This window comes from Melitaea cinxia, chromosome 6, assembly GCF_905220565.1.
Source record: "Melitaea cinxia chromosome 6, ilMelCinx1.1, whole genome shotgun sequence".
In the NCBI taxonomy this organism is placed as follows: domain Eukaryota; kingdom Metazoa; phylum Arthropoda; class Insecta; order Lepidoptera; family Nymphalidae; genus Melitaea; species Melitaea cinxia.
In genome coordinates this window covers 17858668-17878493 of record NC_059399.1, presented here as the reverse complement: position 1 = coordinate 17878493, position 19826 = coordinate 17858668, and the positions used below count along the sequence as shown (strand labels likewise).

Below are 19826 nucleotides of genomic sequence, written 5' to 3'. Positions count from 1 at the left end.
ACATCTGTATGGCCAATACAAATGTTCGTCATTTGCGGGGATCGAATCCGCAAACACCAACGCAACAGCCACAAACCAGTGCTGTGGCCGTTGCGCCAATGCGTCGTTATTATTAGAATACTCAAGGCAAATTTGTCATGATCTAAATGTTCAGGATGTAACTTTTCAAAGGACGAAATCAAGATATATTTAAGTGACAGTACCACTGAATTTTTTTTAAATATAAATCATAGCTTTCTTATTATCTACGAAGAACCCAAAAACGCGACAAACGTTAAGTGAGCAGGTAAATCCTTAATTGCTATGTCGAACGATCGCGTGAAGGATCACGGGTTAAGATAAGACGGTAATACATTCTGTTAATAAATGAGAGGAGCATTGCCCTTAACCTTGAGTCACTGGGAGAGGGTGTTGGGGAGAGCCGCGTGGTCGCCGTAGCCCGGGCAACCGACCCCCCCTTCCGTTCCACTTTACCATATAACTTGGCTGAAATTCTTAAAGCGAGGTAATGACCGATTCAACTTATACGTAACAAAAAGTGGCTTAAGTTTTGGACTAAGTCCGCAATCCATATTGCTTGCTAAGGCAAGTTGGAAATTTTTAGCCGAGTTTTATTGATATCGGGGTTGTAGGCAAGGGTAGCTAATTCTCCGGGTAAATATGATCCATATTTAAATCAAATCAAAAATATTTCTAATTGAGTAGGCTTTAAAATCAATTTTCAATCGTCTTTTTCAAATTAAAATTATATATATTTTTTTTAATTTTTGTTTTTTTTTTTTTTTTTTTTTAATTAACTATATTTAATGTCAAGTTCCCACCGATTCGGAATGTAGATTATTATTATATTGATATTTAATATTTTCTTTTGTACGTCTGTCTACCTACTTTAATTTCTGTCTGTAATCGTTCCTTTTTGGGTGTGCTGGAAGAAATCTATCACAGGGATAAGCACACCCATTATACGTGAGTCTCCATGACAAAATATTGTGTATAATCTAGTACGTATAAAAAATTGTTAAATAAATAAATAAATTCTGCAGATAAGAATCGACAACAAACTCCGCAGTTAATCTTTTAAAAGAACTGACAATTATTATAATATTTATATTTGGCCAGTAGTAAGACATGTCTTGCATGTAACGTTTTATTTTCTACGTTGATATATAGATTTTTTACAACTAGGTTCGCAAACAAACGTACGGAACTTACTTGATGGCAAGCGATTACCGTAACTTATAGACGCTTGCAACACCAGAAGCATCGATAGCGCTTGCTGACCCTTGCCCCAATCCCCGCAAGAGCTTTAATCACCTTACTCACCATAGGAACACAACACTGCTTGAAAGCAGTATTATTTAGCTGTGATCTTCTGTAAGGTCGAGGTACTACCCCAGTCGGGCTGCTCCATATTTTGAGGAGGAAATTTCCTGCTGTGGCCTACCTCAGTTAATTTTATTACACCTGTATTGAAAGTTCGATATTTTAACCTTCTTTACTTGACACAGAGACAGGGTATTTTAGATATTAAATATGTCACTCGTTTTGTTTGTAATTATACAAAGAAATAAAATTGGAGTGTCTGTTTGCAATATTAAAATAACCGCTTTTTACTAAATGCATATGGATGTATACACGGTACATATACCAAAATAACATTTTTTACAATTTTTTTCTGACTGTCTGTCTATTTGTATGTTTGTTCCGGCTAATCTCTGAAACGGCTGGACCGATTTTGACGTGACTTTCACTAACAGATAGATAATATAGTAAGAGGTAATTTGTTTTTGAAATATTTATTTTATAGCTCTGCGAACTGAACAATAACTTTTTTGTTAAATTCCACGCGGACGAAGTCACGGTCAGCTAGTAAACAATATATAATATATATTGTTTACATATTATGTAATGCGTCGGTAACATACCCTACTCGGTCACTAAGACCGTTCAGTGATTGCGATTTTAATCATGTTAATAATTGTAATATTTTTATTGAGTTACTTTTACCAAACTAATCAGAGTCCCATATCGTCAGTGAATAATTATAAACATGTAAGAATATTGATTTCTTTAATTGTTCTATTTGTCTATTCAAATAAATAAATAATAAATATTTACACAATACACACACGGCCGTCTGTTCCTAAGTAACAGCCGACTGGTATTTAGCTACATTTTTTTTTCGATAAACATACTTATAAATAATATACATATATAAATATATAAATAAATATTTATATTACACCCAGACTCGGGATGGGAATCGAACCCACAACCCTCGGAGCAGAAAGCAGAGTCACTACAAACTGCGCCAACGGGCTAGTCATTTGTCTATTCTATTCTATCCGGTAATGTTTTGAATAATAGCTTCATATAAATAATGCGCAAAATTTTGACACCTTTTTATTTTTTTTTTTATTTTTTTTTTTTTTACCTTTGTCAAATACATTTAAAGTTTCGAGAATTTTAAATCAAAAACAGCTTCTGTAATTATTGTGATAATAGAAATCCTTAATTTGAATAAATACTCTATAATATAGACATGAGATAATTAAATTAAAAAAAATACAATCAATATATCCACTATGGATTATTAAGGTCCTTGACCATAATTTTTAAAATTAAAAATCTTCAATTGACGTTACGTTCGTTCGTTCGATTCATTACTTAGTGTCTAGATGTAATCGAATTGTAAAAATAAAATTGAATACCCATTGAAAGAATCGTCCTGTATCATTACAGCCCATAACCTTTTATCAGATCATGAAACTTTTCATCAAACACTCATAAGGCTGGCTTTTGAAATGTTAAGCTATACTTATCTATATTACAGATGAACGCAACGGCGCTATGAGCATCTTATTACCCTGCTGTAAAGAAATTCAATGAGGAGTTGATAACAATAGACTTTCCATTGACTACTGGGGTAAAGGTGCTCATAGTAAAATAAGGAAGCTCACAAAAGCCTCAAATTAAAAGCTGGGGCGGCCGAGAATAATGCATAATGTTTAAGCTTTCGTTGAGTTTGAAACATTTACGTAATTGCTGGATAGCTAGGAAGTACAACTTCTAGAATGACATCAACCGCCGTGTCCAAACCAGCTGGGCAGCGTTCGGGAAACTTCATGTGACCGACCAAACCTTCCAAGTGACTTATTACTAGCAGTAGCTATTGTCATAGCATATCTTTAAAATGATAAAATGAGATGGTATAAGTAAATTCTTAAATAATGATGTAACATTTTAAGTCAACCATAGTAAAAGTATCTCAACTCAAAATACGTTCTGCGCAAAACATATTACAAGGTAGCTTAGCGTACCATATCAAAGAGCAGCATAACTCAATGTCATGTTGCGGCCACGCGCCGCTCACCTTTTTCGCCATTTCCAACAATCTGACGCACGTCCGGCTCTAAATATCACATTTACTTGGAAAACATTTAATTTTGACCTCTAACGCTCTAACTGTTATTTTGGAACACGCAATTTAAATAAAAAAAATATTATATATTGAACAGTGAAATTATATTAATAGTCTATTTTTATACGATTCTTATTGAGGCAGGACACAGCAGGAAATATATTGTTAAAAATTTTAAGCAACCCAACCAGGGAAGTGGCGTTGGCGCAACGGTTACCGCCATGGATTGTACCTGTTGCGCTGGCGGTTGCAGGTTCGATCCCCGCACATGACAAACATTTATAGTGGCTATACAGGTGTTTTCCGTGGTCTGGGTGTTTGTGCAGTCCTTGTGGGTCTCCCCACCGTGCCTCAGAGAGCACGTTAAGCCATCGGTCCCGGTTATCATTTACACCTGATAGCGATCGTTACTCATAGTAGGGAATATATCCGCCACCCGCATTGGAGCAGCGTGGTGGATTAAGCTCTGATCCTTCTCCTACATGAGGAAAGAGGCCTAAGCCCAGTGGTGGGGTATTACAGGCTGAAGCCAACCAGGGAAGCACCTGCCTTTTTGTCACGTCTATTGCATAAAATAATTGTGGAAAAAAGACCTAAACTAATATCGACTAGTAATAAAATGAAAACATAATTAATTTAGGTAGTCGATGAAACTTGCATCTTCAGAGATAAACCCAACATTACTCCTGCCGAGTAATCTTGCTCAAATTTAAATGGCACCATAAAACAAGCATCAGCTTTTAATGCGCTTTTTTTGGGGTTTTTTTTAATGGCGTGTCACGAAATTTTGACCGCGTACCTCAGATTCGGATTCAGCAACCCAAAATACATATAGAATGAAAGAAATCTACTACCCCAGAACTTTCCCAGTAAAGACACAATTTAACCGTGTTATTTTTGTATTATTGTCAACGTAGTTGGTGAAAACTATATTAAACTAATGTAAATTTCTTTCATATAAAATTACAAGTCATAGTTGTAAAAGAAGTTCCAGTCTGTACTTATTACAATAAAACGGAAACAGGTCAAAGTCTGTACATTTAAAATATTTTAAGAATTTTTTTTTTTTGAGGGTAGTCTGTGACCGGTATTTTTATTTCTTTTTTTTAATATTGGCTTGCTGAGTTGGCTTGGTTGTATATTGGTCGTACATTAGCACCAAAACGTCTAAATGATTATAAATGAAATTCTACACAATTCTAGATAATAGTTAATTGTTTTTTAATTATACTTCCCAGGGGTATTTATAGGTTTAATATGAAAATAACTTTGGTTTTTTTTTTTTGTTTTTCCTTTTATTTATTTCTTTCACGTTTGTTTTAATTTAAATTTTAAACAGATGGATGGTCGTAATTGGCCTTTTTGATTATATTTAATTCTTGTTTGTTTTATAATTTTTTCTGTGCTGTGTACCATCCCTTATGTGTAAATAAATAAATAAATAATACTACGGTTTAAGGCATTAGGTAGGTACTTTTTATCCGGAATTTTAGTACGGTTTTCTAGGGAAATGTGATGAAAATTAAAATGTGGAAACGCTAACTTGTAGGTACAGCATATTGTTAAATATAATTATATAATAAATTATAAATTTTCCCAGAACGTTCATCGACTAAACAAAATAATTATTTCGCAAGAGATAATTACGCTGTGTCTTATCAGCCTTATTCGCCGCAGCGTGTGTGAGTGCTAGTAAACCGATTAGTGTAAAAGGCACCGCGATTGAAACGGTCGCTCCATTACGAGTATTATATATGTATATCTCAGTATTATGTCTTAAATCAAAAATAAATGTATTTACGGGAGATTGTATATATTTTTTTATAATATGCAATCTGTGATAAGTTATTATGTTTGTTCCAGCATAACCGTTATTAAAAGTAATTAATGAATCTTGTTGATTTGAAATATATTTGAAGGTGTACAATTCCTCTGTTTTTCGTACGATTTATTTTTATGTTACCCATACATTAGGGAATTTAAACAATTTTTGATATGATATTTGAAAAATTTCTCTGTTTTTTTTTTTCATTTTTTTAATTTTTCTTAGTGCGTATTAATCGTACCGGTACTCGATTTGAAAGTGTTTCGTACCTCGACACCCTCGTGTTTACCGTCTTAAGCCCACGTGGGCGCTTGCGCGATAACATGTGCCGCATTCGTTAACATATCCGCGTGAAAGGACGTAAGCGACGCGAGAACGCCAAGCGCTTATGTTTCTAAGTCAAGCCGCTGACCGCCGGCCGCCGCGCCGGACACTCGCCCGCCCGCCGTCACCGCCACCACTCGCGCACCACGCGCCACCACCGAGCGATACTCGCGACACACCGCCCGCACCTAACGCGAATCCCCAACATTACTAAACTATACCGCCACCTTCATGCACGACAGGAAGTCATGTGACGCGCGATGCCAGCGTTAGATATACCTGCTGACGATGCAAACGCATTCACAGTAATCAACCATGAGGAGGACAACCATACCGCGAAGCACGTGCCGTTGCCACGTATCGTAAACGTCGTCAAGCCGCTCCAGCGCGATGACGGCCGTACACACGTACCGAGCGCGACAAAAGACCAGCTGACGGAGAGAATGGTCGCCGCCGTCGTGCCCCAGACAATTCTCGACCCTAAATTTACACGGGCGCTTGATTTTAAGCTTCGTCGTCTAAAAGAGAAAGAAATTTTGGAAGCCAATCTTCGGCGGCCGACGCGCTATCGCCGGCGTCCCGGAGCGCTAGCGACATCCAATCCTAATCTCACTTGGAAAGAACAAACGCCGCCCAAAAAAACGATGAGTCAGTCTCAACCGCGAATCGATATAATTTCGAGTGATGGGGAGAGGACAAAAATATCTCCAAAGTTTGATAAATCTCCGCAGAATCTCAGCAAAAGTCGCAGCAAAATCTCCGGTGCTAGTGAGGTGGATAAACCAAGATTTGTCACTACAGTGAAGTCTGGGCAGTTTCTTCTACCACCACCGGACGTCGCTCACCTTCTTGGATTGGAAACCCTGTATCCACCTCAGGAGAGAGAGAAAATTGTGTATTCATATGCGAACAAGCCTAAGGCTGTGACGAATAAAAGTAAGCGATCAGTACCGGAAAAGAAGGAGACTGTACCAAATGGTGTGCCTCATGGGGCTCCTACTTTGGGCAAAGCAAAAAGAACCAACGTCAATGGTGGCGAAGTCTTCAAGGGTGTCCGAGCGCTGATAGCGGGCGTCGCCGGCATGAAACATCTTCTCGAAGAACATGACCATGTGTTAGTACTCCTTACTCTAATTATGTAACCTTAGCTCGTAAATAAGTCTGCAAATATAATAGTAGTGTCTTGTCCATGTTATCGCTCGGTATCGATTACAGACGCTCGTGAAGGTAACGCGAATCGTTTTCAATAATACTTATTTCGAATTATTTATTCACTTCAAAATAACTGTTGAAGTTAAACCTGCAATATTTGAAACTTCAGGATTATGTTCATCTTATTGTTAGTTATATAACATATTCGTTATTTGGTAAGGCTTTAGATTAAGAACCGTCGAATTATCTAAGCTCAAAATTTAACCGTTTATCGACATAATTTGGTTACAAAAAAATAACCCTAACCTGTGTAATTTCAAAATGCGGTTCTTAATGTAAAGCCTAGCCCGTTATTTTATTAAAATCTGATGGAAACATTCCTGTATTCAAAAATACTAGATTTTGTCATCATTTTATAACAAATCCATACGTAGAAAATCAATCCTAAACATAATTTGAGTATATTTTTTAGTCTCTTCAACTTCACTTTATGCCTTGCCACCTATGTTTTTAATTTCTACTGTACAGTAGGTATATTAGTATGTTAATGTACCTCTAGTATTTGATTTATGCTGAAACCACTAGAAAAAAGTATTCTAACATGATTAGTAAAGAGGTCAGGCTATTTGTAGGGGATCCGGCGCGGTCTACTTCCGGCCGACGCCATTGGCCGGCCGCCGGAGGTCAACTACCCCCGCATGCCTCAAATAACATTACAAAACTGTGCCATATCTTATCTCTTATAATAAATTTATTAAAACAATCAATAAATGACTATAAATAGTAGGCTACGTCGATCTCAAATAGTAGCCAATTAGGAATCTCGTAAAACAAATACATTTTATAAAAAGGAAAGAAACCAGTGTTAGGTTAATTACCATTCAAATTTCTTTTAATAGACAAGGAGTTTTTATATAATTAATAACTATGTAATTTTAATTTAACGTTAAAACACATATTAAATCAGTGTTCTGTATAAACAGATTTTTTGCGCTAAAGTAATAAAAAAAAATCTGACAGTCATTCAGATACTGTATACCAAACAAAATTTGTAATCACACATTTTTAAGGTCGACCTAAAAATGCGAAAAAGGCTATATATATATTGTAACTTTAAAATTTTTTATTACTTAATATCGGGGTCTTCCATAAAGTACCTACTGTATAACAATTCGCCGATATCGATCCGCGATAAAGCATAACAAAAAACCATTGACACCTTATGCGGACGGAACCCTAAAAAGATCTGTTACATAAGACGTGCCGTAGTGCATGTGTCGTAAATAATTTCCAGTAAATTAATTGTAATGGCAAACAAAGCAACTGACATTATTTCACCTTTGATCCAGTTGTTAACTGCAAATGAATCATATATCACAAAATTGTTATCAAGGTACCTGTATCAATAATTATGTACTTTATTTCTCTCCGCGTCTGCCTTTGTGTAAATTCTACGCTAATTAAGCGTTGAATACTATGAAACTTATTATTTTGTGATGTAGACAACATTTTTAAAATGTTGAAATGAAGGAAATGAAGGTCTTGATAAAACTCCGCAAAAAAAAACTGCAAACGCAAAAGCATTTTTAAAGTACTTGTTAAAATGGTATTGTCACAAAATCGATCGAAAAACTGGAGACAGGATTATCAAAGTTATTTGGTTATGGGTTCTGAGGTAACATATCGTTTTGGAAGGGTATCTTGTCCAAAATAGTTTTGAAATCCCTGCTGTAGAGGATAGGTCAAGTTAAGGTCCATCCCTTCCTTTACAGGAAGAGAGACCTATACCCGTCTATGAAACCTTTGCAGGCCGTAATTGTGCAGTATAATGAATATTATGTTTACAGTGGCAGCATGGCGACGGGTGTCACGGCCGCGACAGGAACGACGGGCTACTCCAATCTCATGCACGACAAGCGCGTTGTCCGCGGCAGCACCTTCGCTTCACACCCACACGCCGCTGTGAGTATTATGTTAACTATTATTTCCTTTTCAAAAAATTGTTTTCGTGTTTGACAACAATATTGTGTAAATCTTTCGTGTCCTAATAAATATTTAGTAATTATAAAAACTTAAAAGGTTAATTTAAACAAAAATGTCTCATTTTTAAACTTTACCGTGTATTGAGTGAAACACAATTCAAGAACTTTTAGAAATATGAGGTTGCCATTATCTAATGTTTTTATTATTATATCAAATTATAGCTGTGCCCGCCACTTCGACCGCGTGGAATTAAAAAAAAAAATATTGTTCAGTTCGCAGAGTTACAAAATAAATAAATTTCTGAAATAAAAGTAGCCTAAGTTACTCCTTATTACATCAGCTATCTGCCAGCGAAAGTCCCGTCAAAATCGGTCCAACCGTTTCAGAGCACTAGCCGGAACAACAAGATGGACAAAAATTGTAAAAAATGTTATTTTGTTATATGTACATCCATATGGATTTAGTAAAAAGCGGTTATTTTAGTATTACAGACAGACACTCCAATTTTATTTATTTGTATAGATTATATGAAATAGTATCTTTTATTTATTTATTAGAAAGTCGCGCAATGAACCCACTATAACAATCTTTTTTTTAGCTATATTACAGGTAATTTTGTACGATTTGCCTTTACATGGGTATAAATCATTTCAGTAGCAATAGCTTGTGTGCAGTTAAGGACATTTGTCACATGCATGAGGTGGTAATTAAAAATTTATAATATATATGATAAATTATACTTTGTCCTTTATAAAGCAGTGGGTAATATTAAGGAAGACTGTTTTTTTTTGGAGAGTTTATATAGGAAATTTGAGGAAGATTTTATTTTGGAGAGTTTATATTTTATCGTTTTTTTTATATTTATTTTTATTATTTTTTTTTTTACATTTTTAGAGTTTATAAATTGATTCAATATATTTATTATAGTACCCACTAAAAAATAAAACAATTTACAAGATTTAAAACAAACGTACAATGACGGCCTATCACTAAAAGCGATTTCTTTCAGGAGGCTCTCTGAGTGCGTAGAGAATTTATTTCTATTCAGTCCAAAATAGTTACCAGTTTAATAAAATACTTCTATTAAGGAAAACCTAGACCAATTTATTTTAGACTTTAGTCTCTTAAAGACTAATGGCCAGTTTCAATACTCTATCTATCTCTAAATTTGCTTACTAGAGATAGAATTTTGACGTTAACTCCATATAAATTGTGTCAAAAATCTATCGCTAGTAAGCAAATTTAGAGATAGATAGAGTATTGAAACTGGCCATTAGCCTTCTCTTAGAGAGTTAGATCTCAAACAAGAAAAAAACCGACATCAATTTACATTGACTGAGTCGAAGACTATTTAATAAGGACCGACGCGCACCGAGGGTTCCTTACAAACAAAATTATTAAAAATATTTTTATTATATGATGTAATTAAAAATTTATGCTTTTCGCAATCTCTCCACTATCGTCGTGTGTTGTTGTGTGTGTAAGACGTTGCTTTATACTAAATTTTAAGATTTTGAGTTCACGGGAAGTACCCTATAGGTTTTGACTCCCTTGCGAGTGTCGAAAATGTGCAGCATAAACGGCTGTAACCTTTGATTGCGTTGGTTAGAAGTATAATTTTTTCAACGGTCTAAGGATCAGTAGACGTATTATGAGTATTTGATGTGATATTGAGCTTGATACTTTTACGCGTTCCTGAGAAAAGAGGTCTTGACAGACAGACGGACAACAAAGTTATCCTATAAGGGTTCCATTTTTTCCTTTAGATGTACGGAACCCTAATAACTCAAAAACTACTCAGATCTCACTCAAATTTAAATGGGACAATATGACAAGCACCAGCTATTGTATATATCATCAATATCGGTACACCCAAGAAAAGGTTATGAGGTAATACACATTAATAACGAAATGCAGTCGAATTGAGAAAGTCCCCTTTTTTGAAGTAGGTTTAACATCAATTGTTTCATCGACTATATTATCAGTTGTGTTCATAGTTCGTGAAGACACAGTAACCTTGCATTGTAATGAATCTGATAAAGTACCTGAAACAGGAATTACGCAAAAGCAAAGTGTTTTAAAATAATTTTTAAAACTGCATTTACTCAAAATCCGTAAAACCAAATGAACAAAGAACCTTGGACTCGATATTCGAGGGTATAAGTTCAAAGCGACTCTATCTAACAATAAAAATGAATTTTAAAAGTATAGATAAATGTAAATTTACAGAACTAAAATCATCTATACATATAATAAAATGGTAGGAAAGTCAAAACTGTACATTGAATATTTTTTTAAAAGCATACTTGGGGTGTGATCTACAATCGATACCGAAGCCAAAAATATAGTTTTTAGAATTTTTGTCTGTTTGTCTGTATGTATGTCCGGGATAAACTCAAAAAGTACTGCATGGATTTACTTCAAATTTGGCACGAATATTATCAAGAAGTCGGGTCAACATACAGGCTACATATTATCACGCTATCACCTACGGGGAACGAGCAGTGAACTTTTATTTCTTCAACGCATTCTGTAACAACGTGTAATCTAACGACGCATATTTGAATGTTGTTATTATGTTAATAACCATACTATAAGGTAGCTTTCATACTATAAAAATCACGCAATATAAGTAACTAAGCCGATAAACATAATTAAATAAATATAAGTAGACAAGACAATTTTAAAGCAGCGCCATCTATGAGATTTTTCTGTAGATATGAAATGTAAAGAAGAAACGGGTAAATTAATGTTATTTTAAAATGTATAATCGTAGGTATTTTTGGTACTGTATAGCGTTCACGCAGACGACGTCGCGTGCAGCAGCTAGTAATGAAAATATATTAAATTCAAGAATTAATAGCGCAAAATGTAATTTTATTCTTAACACGAATGTGAAGAAATAGTCTTAAAGAAGTTTTTCAAACTTTTATAAACATATGTAATGGAAAAAAATACAAATTCGTAGCTAAGATGACGTCACAACTAAGTAATTTCCGTCTAAACGTTGTTTATGCAAACTCTTGCAACTTTGCCCGCTTTAATTACGCGGTTTTGTCAGTTTTGTAATCTTCCGTTAAAATATAACCTAAGTCACTCAGTATTAACGTAGTATCATTTTTGTAAAGATTTTTTTTAATCATCTCATTAATTTTTGACTTTTTTGAGACTTGATGAGTATTGATTGAATGGTACGTATAACAACCACCCTGGTGTAGAGTTTCGTGTAGTTGCCTAAAACATCGACGGTTTGACGCTTAGATTTCCGCTCGGGATGGATATTTGTATTTGTACAAATATTACGTATGCTACATCGCGCTATCAAAGTTTTCAGAGCAATTAAGTATATATACCAGAACCCGACAACAACCGTCGGGGCGTTAGCCCGCCAGACACAACTTCCGTCTGGCCCGAGGATCCTCCCTTTTCAGTGGTAGACGAGAAATTCAACACCACGTTTCCCTCACACACCCTAAAAATATTTCTTTCTGGTTTGAATGTCTGTCCTGGTGAGTCTCCCCACCGTGGCTTGAAGAGCACGTTAAGCCATCGGTCCCGGTTGTTATCATTAATACCTGATAGCACGTCGTCACTCATAGTAGGAGGGAACATGTCCGCAAAACCTGCAGTGGAGCAGCGTGGTGGATTAAGCTCCAATCTTTCAAGTAACTCAAAGTAGTCATCAGATCTCGATTAAATTACAATGGGACTACAAGACAAGTATCAGCTATTCAGGTATTGTATTATATTAAATATCAAATGGACAGTGAAAATTTATACGGTATAATACAACGAAGGTCGACGAAAAAATAGTCAAGTAAATACGCATTATTAGATACGACACGACACGCACCACCTTTTAGTTAAAAAAAAATCATTGAAATCCGTCCATCCCATAGAAATCTAAATAATATTGACTTATTATTTAGATTTCTGTGGTCCATCCAGTCAAAAGTTCTTAGGTAATATACATAAAAAAATACAGTCGAATTGAGGACCTCCTCCTTTCTTGGAAGTTGGTTAAAAATAAGTTAACGCCATGCCTCGTAAACTCTCATAAACGATAGGCTATTACGATGCCATTAAAAATGTAAGTCGGTCGATTCTAATTGACTCTCATAGGATATTATTGTTTAATTGGGTTTATTAAAAGGCCAGTAGGTTAACTGTTGGACATGTATTCATTGTAAAAGTGAGTTCACCTTTACACGTTACCTGTTACAGGTAAGCTTGGATAAATCTATATGTATATGGTATAGCAATATATGTAAAGGTAACATCGAAACTTTTTTAAATGATAATGCTACCTTTTTTTCATTCATATTTCAAACTTCATTTCTTATTTATTTAAATATATTATATTATAATTAATTTGTGTTAGGCGATTCTGAAATAGTGCATTTTCCTCCCTGCAACATTATTCGACTACACCTGAATGAATTGTTTTTCTCTATTGTCGACTATCTCTACAGTTGTTGCCAAGGTCTACTTAACATTTAATCATCATCAAATAATTCATCATCATCATCATCATTCCAGCCTATAGCAGTCCACTGCTGGACATAGGCCTCCAGAAGTTCGCGCCAAAAATGCGTGAACTCATGTGTGTTGCCCGTATTCACCACGCTAGTCAGGCGGGTTCGTGACCGCAGAGCTGGCTTTGTCGCACCGAAGACGCTGCTGCCCGTCTTCGGCCTGTGTGTTTCAAAGCCAGCGGTTAGATGGTTATCCCGCCATCGGTCGGCTTCTTAAGTTCCAAGGGGGTAGTGGAACCTTGTTCTCCCTTAGTCGCCTCTTACGACACCCATGGGAAGAGAAGGGGTGGCTATATTCATTGGTGCCGTAGCCACACAGCACATAATTTAAATATGTGATATATTATTAATTATCACACATCTCAGTGTTTGCTAATAAGTCAGCTATCACACGAATATCCAGAGCTTAACCCAAAAATAATGCGGTCAACAACCCAACGACATTAAATTATTTGGTCTACCTCCTTAGATCGAAATTTGTTCTCATTTTTAAACAATATATGCGATTTTTATCTTTTATTTTATTATATTAAAAAATTTACTTTTAAACTTGATAAATTTATGATTTAATTTAAATAAATAATAATTTTTGTACTTTACTTGAAACGAAATTAAATTACGTTTTTTTAAATTAATTTGTTTTAAGCTAGCGCGTGGCGTACATTTTATTACCAAATAAATATTTTTCGTTTGATTATGATTTTTTTTATTACAAAACATTACTACAAACATATACTTTGTATTTTTATTAATTTGTAACTGTTTTTTTTTTCTTTTTTTTAATAAAATACAAACTATATTTATATGTACTTTGTATTTTTGTTAATTTGTAACTGTTTTTTTTTCTTTTTTAAATAAAATACAAACTATATTATAATAAAAACCTTTTTAAAAATGAAAATGTTTAAAGATTACAACAGTATAATTACCGTCCGTTATGAAACACCTAGATTTAGATTTTTAAATATAGTTGACTTTTCAGTTATATATATATAAATGAATGTTTGTCTGTATGCCCTTTATAAAATCGTAAACTATGCAGTTGATCATATCATGATCTTCAGCAGTGTTGTGCCTGAGCCAACATAGGTCTCTGAGTTGGTACGACCAAAAAAAAATAAAAACGTAGCAACGCGCGCAGGTTACACCTAGTTAGTTAAATTTTCTGCTTTATTACATGTCTTCAAGTTGCTATACACGAGCTCTTAATATTTAAATACGAGATTTACAAGAATTCCAAGTAAACGTTTAATATCATGACAATAATTACGTTGGATGTTGAAACTGAGTAAATAGCTTCGTCGCGCTAATGGTACCTTATGAATGTTGATGGCTGACTCCGCCGATGACAGCAAGGGGTTATTATTAGTACCGTTTCAAGTAACTGCATTATCAGTGGTTTTGTAATTAGCCTTGGAACTAAAAAATTTAATTTCTTTCGGATATCGACAATTCTCATTGTTTTATTTATTTAATGACGACGTTAGAAGTCTATCTTTAGCTTAGCCTAAGCTTCGACCGTCGTAAAAAGTGGTGATCGAATATGAGCACAGAATTTTTTTTTTATATTAGACGAAAAATAAACCAACGGTCTAGCGACCTGGAACCGTTTTTTTTTTAATGTTTTGAAGTAAAACTTCTATACGCACGCCTGACTTAGGGAGTAAGCTGGTGAATGCGTGACGAGAGCGTTACGAAATTTGTGATCGGGTGAGGCGAACGGAGCTAGAGAGAGAGGTGCGAACACACATATTCTTTCTCTCTTTCTCTCATAGCCAGTTACGTCCCGTATATCTAAGACACAGTGCAGGCCTATTGTGCAGACTTATTGCAAAAGACCTTCCACGTTCACAAACATACATAAACACTTACTTTAATATTACACGTTTACTAATTAATCCTATTCTTGATTTTTATTAATAGAATAATTTGCAATTTTAATAATAACTGTAATTTTATGTATGCTAATGTATTCAGCTGATACGAGTACAGTGCGAATAACATGTATGCGGGATATGCGCCGTCAGGTACAGGGTTCGATGCGGGCAGTGATCGATAGTCTGATAGCGCCTATTTAGGAATGACGTTACAATATACTTTTTAATAATCTATCTATAAGTATTACTTACAATCTACAAATATAATCATTGATTTTTAAAGTTTTAATTTGTAAAATGACGATTCGAAAGTGCTCTTGAAGCCTATTTGAATAAAGCTGTTTTTGATTTTGATTTTGATTTAGATTTTACAATATACTTTTTAATAATCTATCTATAAGTATTTGTATATAAATAAAATGACTTTTATCAAGCGGACTAAAATGCGAGAATGGCTCTACCGATTTGGCTTTGGTTTTGAAAAAGAAGTTTGAAGTTTGAAATATTTGCAGTACCTACTCCGAGGACGGTTTACTTTAATTGATTTATAAATTTAATACTCTTGTGGGTTTTCTTGATAATCTTAAACTTGATGGTACGTGGGACTTAAATAAGTTTACGTCTATATAGTCTTCTAGTAAATTATTTTTAAAAATAAAATATATTTTTTAATTTTCATTTTATTATCATTATTTAGGACAATTAGTGTCCAATAATTTTTCAAATCTGAGTGGAATAAATTGGAAATCGTCTTATTTCTAAAATATTAAAATTTACCTATTTTTTTATACGAGGAGAATGGCAAACAAGCTCACGGGCCACTTGATGGTAAGTGGTTATAGTAGCCTCCGATACCAGTAGTATCGCAATTCCCAAGCGCTAAGCTGACATTAAAACACGAACGTCCCCCTCCTCTTCTAGAAAATTTCTATAGGTAGGCCTTTACGTAGGAGCTCTGGCTGCCTACTTTGTACTCATCACAGAAAAACAACACACTTGAGAGCAATATTATTTCGCTACGATCATCTTTTAAATGTTGAGGTACTTTCGCTCGTTTCAGCCTGTAATATCCCACTACTGGGCATAAGCCTCTTTCTCCTCTGGATCAGAGCTTAATCCACCACGCTATTTCAATGTGAGTTTCCCTTCTATGATTAACGATCGCTATCAGGTGTACATGATAACAACCGGGGCCGATGGTTTAACGTGCTCTCCGAGGCACGGTGGGGAGATCCACAAGGACTGCACAAACACCCAGACCACTGCAAACAGCTGTGTGGCCAGTACAAATGTTCGTCGTGTGCGGAGATCGAACCCGCAACCGCCAGCGCAACAGGCACAATCCATGGCTTCGGCGTCGGTACTTTATTAGTCATTAACCGACTCCAAAAAGGAGGAGGTTCTCAATTCGATTGCATTTTTTATGTAAATTAACTCAGAACTTTTGACTGGGTGAAGTTTTTTAATCGAAAGGCGTGTCAAGTATTCCCATTTAAATTTTATTTAGATCTGATAAGTACTTTTCGAGTTATATCTAATAATGCGTATTTACTTGATTATTTTTTTGTCGACCTACGTTGTTTTATACCGTATAATTTTCACTGGGTATACCGATTTTGATGATCCTTATTTTAATCGAAAGATGATGCTTGTTTTGTAGTCCCATTTAAATTTGATCGAGATCTGATGATTTCATCTACGTAAGTTGTATTCCTCGTTGGTGTAATTGAAGTCGATTTTTTTCGTTTGCGAGCAAAGACAACTAACTACGAGTATAAGTCATTCTACTCCAAACTTTGAGCAGAACATTTCCTGGGTGCCCTACCTCAATGAAAAATTAAGTATGTCTTAGAAGAACTATGAATTAATTCTTAATGCTTCGAATACAAAGTGTTAACTGGAATCGACCGTGTAGACTACGTATTGCATTATGTAAGGAAAGCTGATCGTCTACATCTATATTACATGATGGTGTTTGATTACCATAAACATACATATTGACTAAACAAATTAGCTCGTTACATTCTTGTGTTACTATGGGTTGAGAACTAGTTAGCTGTTCACACTTCTTGCGGGCTTTTTTGAGGTTTGATGAAGTAGTCAAATTGTAGTAGATAAAAATAACTCAATTTCTAAAAATAAGATTTTCGTTCACAATTTCGTCTTATTTTTTAACCGACTTCGTATATATATTTTGTTTTATGTGTGATCGGGGATAACTCCGTCGTTTATAAACCAATTTTGATAATTCTTGTTTCGTTGAAAAGGAGATATCCCTAGTTTGGTACCATGATAAGGAAACCAGGATCTGATGATGGGATCCCAGAGAAATCGAGCGAATCTCTTGAGAATCCGCATAACTTTTTACTGGGTGTACCGATTTTGATGATTTTTAATTTAATTGAAAGCCGTTGTTTATCATGTGGTCACAAATTTTATCGAGATCTGATTACAACTTTTGAAGTAATCTTTGATAATGCGTATTTACTCGACAATTTTTTTTTGTCTACCTACGTTGTATTACTTGTCGATATAATTGAAGGCGGTTTTTCTTCGTTTGCCTGCAAACACAATTATTACCTAGTAATTCGAAGTTTATATTGGGCATTTGCTAATGGAGATAAAACGTACCTTCATTTTGACTATTAATTTTTATTTATCCTCGTAAGGCCCAAAGATCTAATTTTAGAACAAAAACATTCAGAGGTTGCGACTCCACTTAAGTTTCTAAAATTATAAAATGACTACCCAGTGACCTAAAATAATGACTAAGGATGTAAATCTCCTTTTTTTTATTTAAAGAAACTCAACAATTCATACATTCTATCAAAATATTATCAAACTACAAAAGATATTTTTTTTTATCAATTTATTGGCCAATACAGAACAAATACATTTTAATTTGCAATTTAGGTACCACGAAAACCTCGCGGGTTTATCTGGGTACAGAGAGTCACTCAGTTAATTCCGTTTGTTTTTGTAAAAAATATTTTTTAAAACGTGATTTGTTTTTCGTGGTACTCTTATACATTTCTTGCAGTTCTCTGGGCAATTCCTTAATATATTTGGGTATTAAGTAGTCGTCAGTTCTCTTTAATTTTAATAATGTCAATTTGTCATTTTCGAACTTAAAACAAAGTCAAGTGACTGCGGAAGAGAGATTGTAGTTTGGGGCCGCAAATACAAAAACTAGTTTTAGTATATTAGGCCGTAATTAACAGATACCTAATTTTGTGGTGGGCCTTACGAAGAGTTCTTTCTCTCTTCAGCCTATCGCAGACCACTGCTGGATATAGAATTCCCCAACTTTGTACAAAAAATCCCAGCTTCTAACATCCTATTGCTGGGCATAGGCTCTTTCTCCGTCTAGGAGAAATATTGGAAATTAAGAGTTGAATATGTTACCCTACCTACCTTACTTATGATATGTTAAAGTTTATTTTATTATATTATGTTTATCTAACCTACTATGGAATAACAATTGCTATCAGGTATTTAGGATAACAACCGGGACCGAAGGCTTACCATGCACGGTGGGGAGACCCACAAGGACAGACATCCAAACCGGAAAGAAATATTTGTACAAATACATTTGTATCCATCCCGAGCGAGAATCGAACCCGCGAACCGTCAATGTTTTAGGCGACTACACACATATCTACACTAGAATGATTGCTCCAACAAAAACATCCCGGTTTTCTGAAATCCTCATACAGCCTCTACCGGCTATCTTACGTAGATCGTTATATACCTATTTGTAGATTGGTAATACGTCATTGTCCACAGGGCGATGGCCTGGAGTCTGGCGCGGCGCGTGCGGCGAGGACAAGGCGGCGGGCGCTGGCGCGGCGAGCGGCGCTGGCGAGGCTGAGGCCCGGCACTCCGCCGCCCGCGCCCGGCCGCCGGCACCACCCCATACAGACCGAGTACTACCTCGAAGAGGTAAACTAGATGTGTGTTAACTGTTAAATGTTGTCGATCTAATGTTCAGAAATTACTACAAGAGGTAGAAAATAAATTTCGATGTTTATTTCACTATTGTGATGTGTTTAAGGGGTTGTGATGAATCAATATAAATATATATGTGGCGTGTTTCTTTTAACACTGTTTGACTACTAGTATCCCAAAAACCTTAATTTCTCCGCATTAGAGCTTTAGAAAATTTCTAATGTCCTAGATAAGTCCTATTCTAACGTTCAAGCTGTTAGTTTGTCCATCACATTTACAGCTGTAAAAAATATACCTATATTGCTATATTGTTCCTCTTCTGTATACACCACAAATTAACATTTTCTAAATGACGGCTCGAAAAGTCGTTTTTGATTGATCGATATTTTGCTATTTTTTTTTTTTTTTTTTTTGTAAATATAAATTTTTATTTGACGTTCATTAATTGTGTGTAGTAGCCTCACCTTATCGCGAAATAAAATATTTTCATTTTATTTTATTTCATTTATAAAAGTTATAATGCCACCTTCGTAATTCTGCCAGCTATTCGACAAAGGCGTGGAAATGGAAGTTGGTGTACAAACAGACCTCTTCGTCGATCGTCCCGCGACGCCCATCTACGTGCCCGCTAAGACTGGAGCTGATGCTTTCACACAGATACAGCCTGGAGACGTAAGTGTATTAATAAAATTAATGGTACGTTATAAATTTCATGCCATCAAATCAGCAACTACAATTATCTCTATCCTTAGTTTTCTGTT

At 35.2% G+C, this 19826-nt stretch overlaps 1 protein-coding gene across 1 annotated transcript in view; it reads left to right on the top strand.

Annotated features, from left to right (window-relative positions):
• Nucleotides 1-19826, top strand: part of LOC123654817 — a 31821-nt gene that overhangs the window by 7523 nt on the left and 4472 nt on the right. The window contains exons 2-6 of the mRNA XM_045590702.1: nt 5285-5301; nt 5838-6684; nt 8570-8684; nt 18904-19059; nt 19609-19737. Coding sequence (XP_045446658.1) covers nt 5285-5301; nt 5838-6684; nt 8570-8684; nt 18904-19059; nt 19609-19737 — 1264 coding nt within the window. The remainder of the gene's footprint in view (nt 1-5284; nt 5302-5837; nt 6685-8569; nt 8685-18903; nt 19060-19608; nt 19738-19826) is intronic.